The sequence below is a fragment of the Pinus tabuliformis genome, chromosome X, assembly GCF_031772625.1.
Source record: "Pinus tabuliformis cultivar Carrire ecotype Pingquan chromosome X, CPIR1, whole genome shotgun sequence".
Classification (NCBI taxonomy): Eukaryota; Viridiplantae; Streptophyta; class Pinopsida; order Pinales; family Pinaceae; genus Pinus; species Pinus tabuliformis.
This window is the reverse complement of record NC_142308.1, coordinates 713,005,554-713,024,114: the sequence shown is the minus strand read 5'-3', so window position 1 is coordinate 713,024,114 and position 18,561 is coordinate 713,005,554. Positions and strand designations below refer to the sequence as shown.

Here is an 18,561-nt window from a genome sequence, read left to right as displayed (position 1 = left end):
ATCCCAAATACCAAATTAAGTGTAGAATACATGAAAACATGCATATTTTTGCATAAATCAAGATAGATATGGCATCCATGATTCCATTGTAGTTACTAGTATGTACAACAATCATCTATATTCTAGCTATTACAAACATACATCAAATTTTTAAGCATATTATAAAACATAAAACATTTAAGCATATTATAAAACATAAAACATAGAGCATATTATGATTTATCTAGCAAGTGAGCAACTGTCAACATTTGTCATGTCCAAAATTCAAATAATAATGTTTACAAAATATGTCACTTGGTCACTGCCAAGCCAAAAAGGTTCAAAATTCAAATTCACAAGTCTACAAGTCTAATGAGTAACCTATGACAAAAAGTAGTAGATTGTGAATATATCTACTAATCTCTCCTCCTTCCACCACGAATAGAACGTGGTGGCGGGCCTCCACGTGGTGGCAATGAAGAAGATGGTGCCTGTGGAAGTCGTGGCACTGAAACTGATGAAGAAGAACCCCCTGCTATTGGTGTTGAACCATGGAACCTAGGAACCAAGGGACCAGATGGGGGTGGGGGTGGCATATCAACACGGTCATCATCATTCTGGAATCGCTCAAAAAATTCATGCAAAAAAAACACTAGTTAACAAAAAAATTAAAACATGAATTAGAGAAATGCTTTATAAGGGAAAATTGGAAAATTCATACCACAATGGACATACCTGGATAAGAGCATCCTCTAATTGCTCTAATCGCAACACTCCATCCTCCAAATTGAGCTCCTCTGGATTCTTGTCCCAAATCAACAAGTCTTTATTAGACTTTGCATCTTCACAGTAATGGGACAACAATCACAAGTTGTAATAACATAAACCAAGCTCTCTGCCCGGTCTAAATTCAACCTGTTCGTTTTAACACTGTGGATGAAAGAATAAGAGCTCCAACACCTCTCTGCAGAAGAAGTGTTTACCACCTGTGATAGCACCCGCAATGCCAAACTCTGTAGAAGTGGAGTACCCCCTCCATGCATGTTCCACCACTCAAGAGCAAAAAAAGTCTCTCGATCTTTAATTGCATGCATGCTCCCAAATGGACCAGTGTTGAACGTATAGTTGCTCACATGTCTCCGTACCAATGCAGCCTCCTCCTCATCAGGGATTAATTTACTCAATGCAGCCATATATTTTTTGTGAACCTCTTGATCTTGGTGTGGTTTTCTCCTGCTTCCCCCCCCAGGTGTTGGTGTTGAAAGCCATGATGGATGATAGTATTTAGGTGTCAAAACATATGCTAATGCATGCAATGGAACATTTAGCATTTCCCATCGGTTTTCCACCTCTACACGAATATAATTGTACAAGGTGGTATCTCTAGGCTCAACAATGTCTTTAATCTGCCCCAACATGCTATCCATTTGCTCATACACCTCCCCAATTACTGGTCGATCTGAATCTGCAAACTTGATCATGTAATAAATTGGTTTGGTGAATTGCAAAACATATTTAACCTGTCCCCAAAAGTAACTGTCAAGAACAGTGTCCTTGACTGCATTAGCACCATCTATGTCAGTGTTAATTTCATCCCATGAATCAGCACACACCAGATTAGTTAAAGCTTGTCTCACCTTCACTAGCCGCCTAAAGGTGAGGTAATAACTAGCAAATCTTGTCTTTGAAATTTTAAGCAACTGCAACTTGGAGTAAGTGCCATAGAAGTAGTTTACCCTTGTATGCCCTGTGATGAATTTAATGAGCTGCTTCCCTCTCCTGTAAACCTCAGCAATCCACCCACATTCTTTGTGTTTCACAATATCATGCATCAAAAGGTTCAATGTGTGAACCAGGCACCTAGAGCAAAAGATGTGTGGATGAGTACGCTCAATGATTTTTCCTGCTGCCTTACAATTTGCTGCATTATCTGTGATCACTTGAACCACATTATTCGGACCAACATCTTTGATTGATTTCAATAGGAGATCTGCAATGTTTTGTGCAGATGCAGTGATGGAGGAGGAGTCATGACATGCAATAAATACTGCACCACTAGAAGAAACACCAAGAACATTTATCAAATGTTGGTTTCTAATATTTGTCCACCCATCTGATACAATGGATACCCCAGAATCTACCCACTCATTTGTAAAACGTGTCAAAGCTCTTTGAACCTTAGCTTTTTCTCTTTCTAATAACACTGTTCTAGCTTTCTCATAGTTGGGGGCCTTGTATCCTTTTGGGGCTTCATTGATGGCCTTTACCATTTCATGCCAATATGGAGAGCGAAGCACATTGAATGGTACACCGCAAGCACAAAGAAAACGGACTATCTTTCCATCCACATCATCCCTCCCAACAACATTAAGGAAATCCCCTATTGTTCTTCTACCTCAAGAGCTTGCAGAAGTACCATGAGGAGATGAGCAACTACCAAATTTAGAGGTTGCACTTGATTCAGAATGAGTTTTTTGTTTCTTGTTTTTTTTGTTGTGCAGCCATCTCTATTTGGATGTATTTTCTTCTTCTTCAGTTGAAATGTTTGGGCAAATTTGTACCCCCACAGGACCCTTTTTTTCATCACTGTCCAGCACCCCACAAAGATGCCTCCTCAGACGGGTATATGAACCACAATACGGATTTCCTCCATGACAACCATGAGGGCACACAAATTTGTAAGATCCACCACCCTTTCCCCCATCAAGTTTGGTCACATAGTTCCACAAGGGTGTTGATGTAGCTTTCCCATCGTGTGTTTCAGTGTCCCCTTCAGGTTCATCCCCTTCCTCTTCAAACTCTTCCTCCTCATCATACATTGGGTCACTCATATTGGAACCATCACCACTGTCCTCTTCTGTTTCTTCCCTTCTATTCCTATTCACCTTTGCCATCATTAAAACCAAGAGTGGAATGATACATAGAAGCCAAAAGAACACCATCTTGGAATATGGATATAGGTGGTGGACAACCTGTAAATAAAGGAGCAAGTAGAAACAATGGGAAAGAGTAGGAGAGAGAGGAAAAAAATACAAAAAAATTGTCAAAAAAATAAGGGAGTTTGGGGTTTGAACTTACCTCTTTAGCTCTTGTAGATGAAGTCCTCCATGCTCTTGCTCCAAGCTCCTCCTCCTTCTCCTAGCTCCTCCTTCTTCACTCCTCCAAGCTCTCCTCTCTTCTCCTCTCCTTTCCTCTCTTCTCTTCTCCTCTCCTCTCTTCTCTTCTCCAACTCTCATAAACTCAAAGTGAGAAAATTAGGAATGAATGGGGGCTTTATTCTTTTCATTCCTCACCTTAACCTCACCCTAACCTCACCCTAACCCACCCCCTTAATGCTAAGTTAACATAACTTTAGCAAAAAATTAAAAAAAAAAGTGTCTTTTTCCCTTGCGTGCGGCCTGCTTGCCCGAAGCGTGTGTGAAGCGTGCGCTTCCTCCTCCGAAGCGCCGCGCTTCTGAGGCCTGAAGCGCCATAGGAAGCGCGCTTCGGAGGCATGGAAGCGGCGCTTCCGTCCAGCGCTTCGAAAATTCCAAGAAGCGGCTAAAAAAGCCGAAGCGGCGCTTCCGAATTCGGAAGCGCCGCTTCCGACAAAGCTTCCTAGGCGCTTCCGTACGAGACGCGCTTCGGGGCTTGGAATCGGGGGGGGCGCTTTGTGCAACTCTGATAGGGACACCAAGATTTAGGTCAGAGACAAGGAAAACCCAACCAAATGCTTCTTCTTTAGATATTCATCAGTTGTTCAGTTGAGATACAAAGTACAATAATAATGAGATACATTAATCACATTAGGCCTCCTAGGGCTAAACCAACTTAGTTCACAACTTTTTTCGTGAACTGAACGATTTGATCTCTAGAGAGTTGTTGCCATATCACTGTCTAGTGTCATCATCATGAATCATAACATCAAGGTCATTAGGTGTCTGTCATACGAAGTTCATTGATTACTGTCAAGTATCAAAGCCACTTTCATACACATAGATGTTTGTCTCACGTGGTATTTATCATTGTCTTACTGTAGAGTATAGGGTTCTCATGTTGTATGTACACCAAGGTACTGTCTCACTATAATGTCACAGAGTATAGTGTTCTCACTACGAGCCACGGTATGATGCCACTATGTTGTATGTAAGTCCAAGACAATATACAAAGAGAGCCACGAGCCACTATCCAATAGTTACGTGCCATACAATCCCAACGGTGCCACGATGTTACTATAAATAAGACAACAGTTACACATTTTTTAGCCACTGTATTGAATCACTATGCTGTCACTATAGAATCCCGAGCCATTGTATCTTTGCTATAAATTTTAGCCAAGTGAGCCATTGTAGTATAGCTATGCAAGACAGAGTATGTTTCCCTAAAATCATATTTGTCACGAACCAATATATATATATGTCACCGTTGACTAATGTGTGCCATTGTTGACAAGTGTGTGTTATGCAAATATTAGATGAATGTGTGAGCCATCTAGATTATATGAATGTGTGAGCCACATCAAGCAATCCCACTGAAATTAATTTAATGTAATGTTGCGTAAATTTCATGACACAGAACCCTCAAGCCACTATAATGTTGGGTACATAGAACCAAAATCACTACAGTGTATGGAGCAATGCCATATAATATGAGCCACTGAAATCTAACAATGCTACATCCATTAAGAACGAGCCTTTGAAATCATGAACAAGTCACCACTGTTATATTATCAATGTGCAAGCCATCTCTATGCTAGCTATAGATAGATGCGGGCCACCATGATACAGATATGAACCATATTTAAATATACAGAACAACGAACCATTGAATTATAAGTTGATGCTATCAACAAGTCATAGCAATCAAGAGCGAACACTGTAGTGATCGATATCACCATATAGATGCGGAACCATAGTTGCAGGAAGCGCCCCCCCCCCCGGATCCTAGGCCGGAATCGCGTCCCGTACGGAAGCGTTCCGGAACCTCCAGCCGAAGCGCGATTCCAGTTTTCATGAAGCGCGATTCCGAATTTTTAAAACGATTCCTGGTTTTTGGGTTGCGTTGCCCCCGATCCGCGCTTCGGAGGGCGCTTCGGGCCTCCGGAAGCGCCACGCTTCGGGCCCGGAAGCGCACGCTTCACGAGCGCTTCGGAGCGCTTCCGGAAATTTCCGCGCGGGCTCGGTTTTAAACTTAAATTTTTTTTAAAAGTTAACTTAACTTGCAATGAGGGGGTGGGTTAGGGTGAGTTTAGGTGAGGAATGAAAAGCATAAAGCTCCCATTCATTCCTCGTTTTCTCACTTTGAGTTTATGAGAGTTGGAGAAGAGAAGAGAGGAGAGGAGAAGAGAAGAGAGGAAAGGAGAGGAGAAGAGAGGAGAGCTTGGAGGAGTGAAGAAGGAGGAGCTAGGAGAAGGAGGAGGAGCTTGGAGCAAGAGCTTGGAGGACTTCATCTACAAGAGCTAAAGAGGTAAGTTCAAACCCCAAACTCCCTTGTTTTTTTGAAAAAAAAATTGTATTTTTCTCCTCCCTCTCCTACTCTTTCCCATTGTTTCTACTTGCTCCTTTATTTACAGGTTGTCCACCACCTATATCCATATTCCAAGATGGTGTTCTTTTGGCTTCTATGTATCATTCCACTCTTGGTTTTAATGATGGCAAGGGTGAGGAATAGAGGGGAAGAGGAAGGGGATGAACTTGGTCCTAATAGTAGTGACCCAATGTATGATGAGGAGGAAGGGTTTGAAGAGGAAGGGGATGAACTTGAAGGGGACACTGAAGCACAAGATGGGAAAGGTACATCAACACCCTTGTGGAACTATGTGACCAAACTTGATGGGGGAAAGGGTGGTGGATCTTACAAATTTGTGTGCCCTCATGGTTGTCATGGAGGAAAACCATATACGGGTTCATATACCCGTCTGAGGAGGCATCTTTGTGGGGTGCTGGACAGTGATGAAAAAAAGGGTTCTGTGGGGGTACAAATTTGCCCAAACATTTCAACTGAAGAAAGAAGAAAATACATCCAAATAGATATGGCTGCACAACAAAAAAACAAGAAACAAAAAACTCATTCTGAATCAAGTGCAACCTCTAAATTTGGTAGTTGCCCATCTCCTCATGGTACTTCTGCAACCTCTGGAGGTAGAAGAACAATAGGGGATTTCCTTAATGTTGCTGGGAGGGATGATGTGGATGGAAAGATAGTCCGTTTTCTTTGTGCTTGCGGTGTACCATTCAATGTGCTTCGCTCTCCCTATTGGCATGACATGGTAAAGGCCATCAATGAAGCCCCAAAAGGATACAAGGCCCCCAACTATGAGAAAGCTAGAACAGTGTTATTAGAAAGAGAAAAAGCTAAGGTTCAAAGAGCTTTGACACGTTTTACACATGAGTGGGTGGATTCTGGGGTATCCATTGTATCAGATGGGTGGACAAATATTAGAAACCAACATTTGATAAATGTTCTTGGTGTTTCTTCTAGTGGTGCAGTATTTATTGCATGTCATGACTCCTCCTCCATCAGTGCAACTGCACAAAACATTGCAGATCTCCTATTGAAATCAATCAAAGATGTTGGTCCGAATAATGTGGTTCAAGTGATCACAGATAATGCAGCAAATTGTAAGGCAGCAGGAAAAATTATTGAGCGTACTCATCCACACATCTTTTGGTCTGGGTGCCTGGTTCACACATTGAACCTTTTGATGCATGATATTGTGAAACACAAAGATTGTGGGTGGATTGCTGAGGTTTACAGGAAAGGGAAGCAGCTCATTAAATTCATCACAGGGCATACAAGGGTAAACTACTTCTATGGTACTTACTCCAAGTTGCAATTGCTTAAAATTGCAAAGACAAGATTTGCTAGTTATTACCTCACCTTTAGGCGGCTAGTGAGGGTGAGACAAGCTTTAACTAATCTGGTGTGTGTTGAAACATGGGATGAAATTAACACTGACTCAGATGGTGCTAATGCAGTCAAGGACACTGTTCTTGACAGTTACTTTTGGTCACAGGTTAAATATGTTTTGCAATTCACCAAACCAATTTATTACATGATCAAGTTTGCAGATTCAGATCGACCAGTAATTGGGGAGGTGTATGAGCAAATGGATATCATGTTGGGGCAGATTAAAGACATTGTTGAGCCTAGAGATACCACCTTGTACAATTATATTCGTGTAGAGGTGCAAAACCGATGGGAAATGCTAAATATTCCATTGCATGCATTAGCATATGTTTTGACACCTAAATACTATCATCCATCATGGCTTTCAACACCAGCACCTGGGGGGGGAAGCAGGAAAAAACCACACCAAGATAGAGAGGTTCACGAAAAATATATGGCTGCATTGAGTAAATTAATCCCTGATGAGGAGGAGGCTGCATTGGTACGGAGACAGGTGAGCAACTATACGCTCAACACTGGTCCATTTGGGAGCATGCATGCAATTCAAGATCGAGAGACTTTTTCTGCTCTTGAGTGGTGGAACATGCATGGAGGGGGTACTCCACTTCTACAGAGTTTGGCATTGCGGGTGCTATCACAGGTGGTAAACACTTCTTCTGCAGAGAGGTGTTGGAGCTCTTATTCTTTCATCCACAGTGTTAAAAGGAACAGGTTGAATTTAGACCGGGCAGAGAGCTTGGTTTATGTTCATTACAACTTGCGATTGTTGTCCCATTACTGTGAAGATGCAAAGTCTAATAAAGACTTGTTGATTTTGAACAAGAATCCAGAGGAGCCCAATTTGGAGGATGGAGTGTTGCGACTAGAGCAATTAGAGGATGCTCTTATCCAGGTATGTCCATTGTGGTATGAATTTTCCAATTTTCCCTTATAAAGCATTTCTCTAATTCATGTTTTTAATTTTTTTGTTAACTAGTGTTTTTTTTTTTGCATGAATTTTTTGAGCGATTCTAGGATGATGATGACCGTGTTGATATGCCACCACCCCCACCCCCATCTGGTCCCTTGGTTCCTAGGTTCCATGGTTCAACACCAACAGCAGGGGGTTCTTCTTCATCAGTTTCAGTGCCACGACTTACACAGGGACCATCTTCTTCATTGCCACCACGTGGAGGCCCGCCATCACGTTCTATTCGTGGTGGAAGGAGGAGAGATTAGTAGATATATTCACAATCTACTACTTTTTGTCATAGATTACTCATTAGACTTGTAGACTTGTGAATTTGAATTTTGAACCTTTTTGGCTTGGCGGTGACCAAGTGACATATTTTGTAAACATTATTATTTGAATTTTGGACATGACAAATGTTGACAGTTGCTCACTTGCTAGATAAATCATAATATGCTCTATGTTTTATGTTTTATAATATGCTTAAATGTTTTATGTTTTATAATATGCTTAAGAATTTGATGTATGTTTGTAATAGCTAGAATATAGATGATTGTTGTACATACTAGTAACTACAATGGAATCATGGATGCCATATCTATCTTGATTTATGCAAAAATATGCATGTTTTCATGTCTTCTACAATTAATTTGGTATTTGGGATGTTTGTTTTGAGTATAAATGCAAAAAAATATAAAAAAATATATATATATAGCAGACGCTTCCGCGGACGCTTCGCTTCCTAGATTTTTGGAAAATGACGCTTCCGCGCTCCCGCTTCCGCTTCCGCTTCGCTCCCGCTTCGTGCAACATTGTGTGGAACCCTTTATGAATACGAGTCAAACTACTATGTATACAAAATGTGAGTGTGTTAGGAGCTAGACACTGAGACAAGAAGTGCATGCCACAGAGAATAACGATCCACCGAAATAGTTATGCAAGCTACAAGTCATAGAAAGAACATCGAACCTGAGTATAATATCGAACCATAGAAATCATCTCTCTCTCAATGATGCGATGATCCAAATGAACCATAGAGATCTTTTATTATATAAATCGGTGGGGTGCCTTTGCTTGTGATGCAAACTTGAGCATTGGAGGGAAAACTCAAATTCAAAAAATGCTCATAATATTAAATATCTTTTCTTAATGATTGCTTCCCACAGTGATGTGATAAGTGCCCAACACATTAATATTTCTTTTTCTCCATTTAAATTTCCTTTGATCAATATAAATTCTCTTTGGGGCATGATGGGCTCCACTTGGGGTCTTAGGGTTTCTATGGAGAAATTCGTCCCATAGCTACCCCAATTTTGAAAACTCCAGGGAGAATGTAGAGGAAAAATGAGGAGGTGTGATCCAAATTGGATCATTATACAATTTTCCATCCATGTTGATGCTTTCAAAGTGGAAAAATTGGACAAATCAAGTCACAAGACCATTTTTACCAACAAGTCCCAATGCGAACTCATGTTTTAAACCTTTCTAAGGCAATTTGAGCAATTTCCTAAACTTTTGGGGTCCAAAAACTCTCGCTTGTCCCAAACCCATTGGTGTTGCTCGACACTTAGATATTTTTCCAACAACACAAGAAAGGTCTCAAATGGAATATGTATACAAAAGTTATGCCACCCGAGAGTTGACCTTCTTGTCTCGACCAGCAGGATTCGAGAGGATTCCATGTCAGCACCATTACTCGTGGAGAAGGGGCTAGCCAGGTGAACATGATGAATAAGACTCTAGAAGGGTCAATATTGTAACTCTATTTAAGAGTTGAAGGAGTCAAACTTAACCACAAGTAGGATATCAGGTTGTCTTATAATAGGGCCATAAGGAGGTAAAGGGGTTCCATTATGTTCAAGTGCATTTCTTTGCATAGAGTAGTAGAGTAGCTATGAGTGGATAGAGACAGAGAAAACATAGAGGATTTGTGTTCCGTAGCAACCATGGGCCATAGGTCTCACTCCCTTGTACTTGCATCCATTCCCATTCAGAGAAAGAGAGAGTAGAGAAGTTTCACCTTCTCGTGAACTTTCTCCTATAAGGGTTTCCCAAAGCATATCTTGTGTCATTGTGGTTTGTGAGTATTCAATTTTTTCACAATTCTCTATTTTTTGTATTTCATATATTGCATGCAAAAGCAGAAACAATTATTTAATAAATCCAGGAATCTAAGTAAAATTAACCCTCATAGTAAATATTTCATATTTTAACATATTTTATCAGATCTACTGTGATGAACTATCTTGTGGAATATCCACAGTAGTCTACGGATCAGAGGTTAGGACTTTTACTCTAGGGAAAGTCTGAGATATAATAGGTGGCATAAAGTAGCATTTAAAAATATATGATCTAGTAGGTGATGCCAATGCTTTTAAATTTAGGATCTAGCATACTTGAGAAGATATGACAAGAATGGAAACTAGCATCCAAGGACTTATGGTCCAAGAAACAAATGGAATTTAGCAAAAAGGTTTACATGGAATTTTCTTCTTTAATAGGTGATGATTGGTTCAATTCCTTGTTTTGTGGGAAAATATTTGACTAAGGGTTTTCTTTATGAGACTTGTTAGATAACAAATAGGAGGATGATTGTCAATTGGGTTTATCTCAGGCAGTTGGGAAGAATGATTGTACCCTACCCACTCAGGTTCAATTCCCGCAAGTGACATGATGAGCTCACTTTGAACATATTGTTGTAGTGGCTTTGAGCCTTGTTGAATGACCTTGAGCCTTGTTTTACCCTTGCCTATAGGCTGGAGGGTGGTTGCTTTATTACATGGAACAAAAAAAACAAATGGGAGGATGGTTGGTTGAAGAGTTATCAATTATATACAAAGATTGTCAATCACTTACAAACAACATTTTTTACAACTCTGCAAGCTCATTATAGAATCTAAGCTATTCAAGATAACCTTGCAATCATGATGCTGATTTGGAAGGATAGGAAATAGCCTTATCACAAGCCTTTCATGGATTACATAACTAGAGAGTCAAGAAAGATGAACTCATCTCAAAGAATCAAGGACTAGTAACTTAGGACCCAAGATCATCATTGCAACAAATTTAAACCATGCATTTTCAAAATGAAGTCTTAATTATTTAAATAACATAGACATCAAAGAGGACCCAAGATCATTATTGCATCAACTTTAAAGTTAAAAATTTCATGAAGTATTAAGCCTTCATAGTCAAAAGAAATTTGGTTTTGAAGATCTGAATTCATACGCCTTGAAAGAGAAGACATGAACATCTCTGGACCAACAGCAATATTTTGGAAGACCAATGATGGAATGCATTCTATGTCGCTATTATTGTCGAAATGCTCTGTACTATCCAACAACTTCTCCATATCGTGTACCAACCTTGACATTCAAAAAGCCAAAAGTTAAAAGCAAGAAGTATCTTCGCACTGTATTAATAGTAAATACTTTGCAAAAGATATATTATGATACGATCTAACAACTTCATAATGAAGTGAAGCTATATTCCTTTTGTGTATTGCATTCACATCTAAAAGAAATATATTTTTCAAATATATAAAAGAAAATATTACTCATACAGATTCCACCATTCTTATTTCATATTTTATTATCAGATGAAATCTACATGTTCTTTGTGCATCCCCTGAGCCTTTGGTTCTAGTGTACTATAATTCCAAGTAAAGAAACAAAACTGAACACTCTTTTAAAAAAGTTTATGATATCTAAAGGATTCTAAGATGTCACAAACATGTAGCCAATCAGGAGTTGGATCTTACCGATAGCAGAGATCTTATTGATGATGAACTCAGTACTTACCTTTTTGAATATGATCTGGAATCATTTACATCTTTTTCTGAAGGTAATATTATTAAACAGGTGCTGATTTGATGCCTTCGTTGGTCTGTCCAGCAATAAATGGGTGACTAATTATAAGGGAGTCCCCAGATTTGAAGATGCAACATCTATGTGCATTTGCTGGGGCTAGGTTTGCTGTGGCAGAAAGGAGGACTGTCTTTAGAACAAATGGTGTGGCATGATTTATGTTGTCTCTTCGTACTTGTTTTGTCCTTCATTAATTGTCTTTAGATGATGATTGCATTCCAAGTAAGCTCATTCTCTCAGATCTGATATAACTACAATTCCAGCAATGGGGGGGTTCATTTTTGGAACTTAAGGCATGGCAATCTCATGGTCAAAAAGAACGAAAGCACACAACCTTCTTAATACAAACAATCCAAGCATTGCTTTGGTACTAATTTGGCATATGATTTCCATATTTCATGTAAGATTGATGCACCCTTTGAAATCGTCCTATCCTTAAGAGGGGTTCTTATAACAACCAATTGTTGAATTTTGTAGCTATGGTCGGTCTTCATATTTGATGTTTTAGCCCTTCAAGCATATGTAATAAAAAATACAAGACATGTTCTTCATGTTGGATTTAAAAAGAGGGAATTTTGAATTTCTAAACTTGAATTTTTGGCTCTAAAAATATCAAGTCAGCCCTGTTGTCGCACAGATTGTCACGACAACCCTCAGACTGGGGGCTGTCACCCTGATCCCCGATCTCTCCGTTTAAGCCTGTCTCTCGCAGCTAAGGGGGGTAGACCCTATAGGAAAATGGATGACCAACTGTGAATCAATTGGTTTGGGAGACACGAAAGGAAACCAACGCTAGATAGATCTTATTGAATTAATAGACCAGTGCCTTGTGGAGTTAATGTTTAAACGATTAATTATCAGATGTTGCAGAAATGTAAACCATGTAGAGCAACCATTTATCATCAAATAACTCAAAGAAAGATTAAATTTTATCAGATGCGAGAAAATGCTTAAATAATACTCCAACGATTTAAAACTTCGAAAGATAAAGATCGATACACAACCATGTAATTTTAAATGCTAAGCAGATATCACATTCATGATTATTCAAGCATGCTAAATCACATAAAAATGATAAACATTGATTCCACATCAAAATTTTAATCTCAGCAGGAAAAAATAAAACGTGATAAACCCCTGAGCCAAGACCGAATCTGGCAAAATATTTCCAAAATATTTTTATATTTTTCAGATAAAACAAAACTTAGAATTAAACGAAACCTTTAAATCGAAAAAATCTAAATGATATTAAATCTAAACTAAATCAAAATCTAAACTATAAGAAAACAATTTCCTTATGCTTTTTTAAAGATTTATAATTTTTATGATTTTTTTTTTTAAAACAAAACTTAAAAAATAAAATCTAAACTAAAACTAAAACAAAAATTAAAATCTAATCTAAATCTAAAGTCTAATAAAAAGGAACCTTTTATGTTTTTTTTATTTTTTATTTTTATAAAGATTCAAGATAAAAATAAAACTAAATACTAAAACTAACCATTCAATACTAAAATCTTAGACTAAACTTAAATCTAAAATTAAAATAACCTAAACACTATGCAAGATCTAAACTAAAATAAAAATGAAAATCGATTTTAATTTTTTTTATAAAACCTAAACAAATTAAATTAAAAGAAGCCGACTCACACTAGACCATATACTATAATCTGAAAAATCAAAGCTTAAAGTTATCTAATTGCAGTTACGCTGAAAGCCAAAGACGATTTCTTCATATGCAGGCAGGGAGAAGACTTCACGTATAACAGTTCACAAAAAAAATTTACCCGGCCCGTAAAAGAAAACCGTGATCTCTTACAGCTCAATAGCAGAATGCTCTTCGATGGCGGATGGATATCGTTTGCGGGTTCGCAGCTTCTAGCAACCATGTAAAACCATGATAATTTCTGCGTTGATCAGACCCGCGATGTTTGACGGCAGGAGTTTTTTTTTTTATGGCAGAAGGAAGGGTTTGCAATGTGTGAATGCAGGTGCGTGGAGCTGAAAGGCGTATTGAAGTTTAGGAGAGGCGGCTATTGCAGCGAGGGAAAGATGGCGTGAGAGGAGAAGGGAAATACGTGGAGTAATGGCTGAGGATAGACGCTGATATCCAAAGGCTACAACAGCAGCAAATGGAATGTTAAATCTGCGTGGAAGATGAAGGGATGCGTGGTCCTGACCGAGAAGACTGGGCTAGCAGCTGCAGATTTAATTTGCAGTTTAGATTGTGAAAAGGAGAGGTCGATTATGGCTGAGAGATCCGCTGGATGTGTGGAGAAAAGGCAGCGATTTGAGGATTTGCTGAATGCAGAGACTGTTTGTAGATATGGCAGCGTACAGGATGCATTGAAAATTGATGGGAGCCTGTTGCAAACCCAAAGCAACACATAAGAAAAATTTCGAACAAAAATTCTACAGATAATGAAAACCCTAGTGGGTAGATAGCTAACCCTCTTCCAACAAATCGAAAACCTACACCTGCAACTTGAAATCAAAAAAAAAAAAAAAAAAAAGCAACCAGAAGCTAAAAACGTAAATAAAAATACATGAACCAGCCTAATATATATATATATATATATATATATATATATATATATATATATATATATATATTTTACAACTTTGTGACTCTACAAAAGCTAGATATATCAGTAATCAACAGTGATATTATCAAAAAAAGTCCAGATTTACTATGTAAAACTTCAGGAATCTCTCATGCAATTCAAAAAAACAAACTAAATGATAAGCTTAGGATCGAAACTGGCTGGGCTCTGCAAGAGAATGCTTGCGGGAGTTGATTGGTCAGCCGAGAACTTCCCCAAACGCCCACTGGTCTCCTTCAATAAGGGTTTCCTGCACAGCTCACTTCAACCTCAATAAAGAGAGAAAAAGCAGTACTAGATCTCAAAATCAATGGAGATACCTGCCATTACTTCAGAAAATCTAATACCATTCAAACCCTAGCAAGTGAACAAGATACCTGTGCTCAACAATACTCTTCAATAAGCTGTTACTAATGGCTAAAAATTTAAAATATGCAGAAAATAAAATAGCTCACAGCGCTTCCAGAGAGTAACACCAGCTAGATTTCAACCCCAAAGTCTTTCTTTATTAGCACCAGAAAAAGTTTACAAGAGAGCTTCTTCAGCACGAGACTCACAGATCGAATCATCTCAAATGACCCCTAACACCCTATTTAAAGGAAAATTTCCCAACAGCTAGTTCAAGTGATCCACGTCAAAATGATCTCGACCGTCGATGAGGATCAAGACATCTCTTAATCTCATCCGTCGAATTTTTTAATGCATTAAAAATTGAAATTCTGCATTTATTTACTCAAAAATATTATTATTTTATTATTTCTAAGTTTTTACTTTATTTTTTTATTTTTATTTTTATTTTTTTAATAATTTTTTTTTATAAATTTTATTATTTTTTATTTTTTTTTAATTTTTATTTTTCAGTTTTTTATTTTTTTTTAATTTTTATTTTTCAGTTTTTTTTTTTTTTTTAATTTATTTTTAAATGGATCCTCGAACTTAGCCTTTGGAAAAATCACCTAGGACCTAGGACTTAGGACTTATGAGGGGATTAAAACATTTTCTAACCCTCAAGACACTTTACATCATGACTTTTACAACTTTACATCTCAAGGGGGAGAACCCATTTGACATAGACCCTCATAAACCACCCAGTTCTGCGACACAACTATAATCTAGCAGATTAACACACTAGGATTCTCCTAAGATTCTAATGACAAAATCCATTCCGGCTTTGGGGTTAGGCTAAAGGAAAACTCTGCCGATCATGGATCGGTGAGACAAAAAACCTTCCGAAACGTAGATTATCACTAGAAAATTAGGTCCACCTAGGCAATTTACATACATGACTCATATCTGCTAACATTATTTACAATTTATACATGCAGGCTGGGTTTACAACATAATATGATCAAGTCGACGATGACTGTCGAATGGCATGGACATGTCGATCAAGCGCTATCCCTTTTGCGAAGAAAAAGGGGGTGTACTGCTATGGGTAGTTGACACGTAGTGGTCAACAGGCCCTCCATGTGTTCAAGTTGGCCCAACTCATAGAGGCACCCATTCAGCCTCCAAAAAGACTATATAAAGGCTTTGACCTCCTCCACAAAGGCAATTCGGATCACCATCTGAGACAAAGAAAAAGGATGGATCTGAGGCAGAGAAAAGGACGAATCTGAGGCAATATAAAGGATGAATCTGAGGCACAGTAAGGACAGATCTGAGGCAGAACTTTTGGGCTTATCTGGGCAGAAGGAACGAGTTTTTCTGGGAGAAGAAGACTTGAGGGGATTTGTGGGCATCTGCACTTACTATAGGAAGTTCATAAAGGGATTCTCTCGGTTGGCAACTCCCCTCACTGATTTGACGAAGAAGGGGGCCTTTGAGTGGACAGCTACAGTGCAAGAGGCTTTTGAGCACCTCAAACAAGTCATGAGAAGTTGTCCTGTATTGGCACTTCCAGATTTCACCCAACCCTTTGTGCTAGAGTGTGATGCATCCAGAGAGGGTGTACGAGCAGTTTTGATGCAAGAAGGGTACCCCATAGACTTCGAGAGTTGGAAACTACTGCCCCACGAGAGGTTGTACTCCATCAATGACAAGGAGATGCTAGCCATCATGCATGCGCTAGACAAGATCAAACAATACTTGGTGGGGAATAAGTTCAAGGTCAAGATAGACCACAATAGCCTCAAATTTCTCTTGGAGCATAAGCAGTTGCAACAGGGGCAACAAAAGTGCATGAGCAAGCTCCAGGCGTACAACTTTGATACTGAGTATGTCAAAGGGAAGCACAACGTGGTGGCTGATGCGTCATCCAGGAGGCCAGCTACCCTTTCACTGATGAGCATTTCCTCGGATTGGAGGGTGCAATTACTGGTAGAGTACTCCAAGGACCGATTTGCATGTGAGGTCCTTGATGGGGTGGTGCCAGATGACCAGTACAGGGTGATGAACGAGGTGATTTATTTCAGAGACCGGATTTACTTGATGCCCAACTCCCAACTGAGGGAGAAGATTTTACAGGATGCCCATGACTCACCACTAGCAAGGCATCAGGGGTTCACAAAGACGCATAGGGCTATCAAAGAGCGTTTTGCATGGAGGGGCCTTAAGGATGACATTCTGAGGCATGTCAAGGAGTGTGACACATGCCAGAGGAACAAGGGTGAGTAGTCACACCTTGCAAGGTTGCTACAACTTCTTCCTATCCCTAAGGGGAAAAGGGAGAGTGTGTCGATGGACTTCATTATCAGGTTGCCCACAGTACAGGGAAAGGATTGCATTTACGTGGTGGTGGACCAGTTAACGAAGTTTGCACTTTTTTTGCCATCTCAGCCCGGTACTCGGCCCCACAGGTGGCCGAATTGTTTTTCAAGGAGGTGTTTCGGCTACATGGTATTCGAAAGACCATTGTCAGTGACCAAAATAGTAGGTTCATGGGGGGATTTTGGCAGGAGTTGTTCTGACTGCTAGGCACTAAGCTCACTCCGAGCACTAGTTATCAACCCCAGGCAGACGAGCAGACGGAGATAGTTAACAAATGGCTGGAGAGTTACTTGAGTAACTATGTGACAAGCCATCAACGACCATAGATACAGTAGTTTCACTTGGGCAAACATTGCCACAACACCACGTATCACATGTCCATAGGTATGTCTCCATTTTGAGCCCTATATGGTTATGATGCATTATCTTTTTCTAACGTGATGTTTGGAGATAGCAAGGCCCCTAGGGCCAAGGACTGAATATGGGAAAGCCAAGATATTTTGCAGGCTCTTAAAGACAATATGTGGATGGCACAAAACTAGCTGAAACTTTATGCAGACAGGGGCAGAGTTGAGAGGCAGTTTGAAGTAGGGGATTTGGTCTGCTTGAGGCTTCTATCGTACAGGCAGTCATCACTCAAGTAGAAGAGGGGCGAGAAGTTCAAACCTCACTTCTATGGGTGGTACCGAGTCACTTGAAGAGTTGGGGAGGTAGCATATGAGTTGGAGCTACCCCAAGGAAGTCGAGTGCAACACATTTTTCATGTGTCTTGCCTAAAAAAGGCACTAGGGCAGCAGGTGACAGCAGCTACAGAACTACCCCCTATGGATGATGAGGGGCCCTTAGTTCTGGAGCTAGAGGTTATTCTGGACACCTGAGAGAGACATTTACGTTCATCAAGGAGTTTTTTTATCAGATGGAGGAGCCTACTAGATGAGGATGCCACCTGAGAAGGGGATCAGATACTTCAGCATCCTTCATTACAGTTGCTTGAGGACAAGCAACGTTTTGACGAGGAGGACTATGATATTCCCACTTAGCATTATTGCTAAGTGAAATATCAATTTTGCCCAATTTTGCCTTAATTCATGTTTGTACTTAGGAAATGTGGGTTTAGAGGCCCCACATGTATTTTTGATTAAAACAAGGCCAAACATTAGAGTTGGAAAGGGAATATCAAACCACTAGGGAGTGTGGAGGCCACCCATGGAGAATTGCAGCCCACATGAGAAGCACACATTCATTGGAGCAAAACGGTGGGAGGAAATCAAGCTAGGCCCACATGGGCATGTTGGACTCTGGAGGCACTTTGGCAAAAGGAAGGAAAGGCACTCAATTTGGGCTTCATTCATCTTTGAGAAAAATTGTCTTTAACATAGCACGCTTGAGCTGAAGCCAAGTCTGCAAGTTTTGTTTAGCACACGAGTGTTTCCGAGCAGAAATATCAACCCTAGCTTCTGTGGACTTCAAGTGCTAGCCCAAAGAGGGAGTTCCATCTAATCCAGTTCGTTCTAGCAATGGGGAGTGTGAGTTTGGGGAGAGCTTCAGCAGCAGCAGCGTAGGGACTGTG

General features: G+C 39.7%; 1 protein-coding gene across 1 annotated transcript in view; it reads right to left on the bottom strand.

Annotated features, from left to right (window-relative positions):
• LOC149141953 (uncharacterized) overlaps positions 1–18,561 on the bottom strand; it is a 443,876-nt gene that overhangs the window by 240,830 nt on the left and 184,485 nt on the right. The window contains exon 11 of the mRNA XM_089448017.1: positions 11,045–11,181. Within this exon, the coding sequence (XP_089304143.1) occupies positions 11,045–11,181 (137 nt within the window). The remainder of the gene's footprint in view (positions 1–11,044; positions 11,182–18,561) is intronic.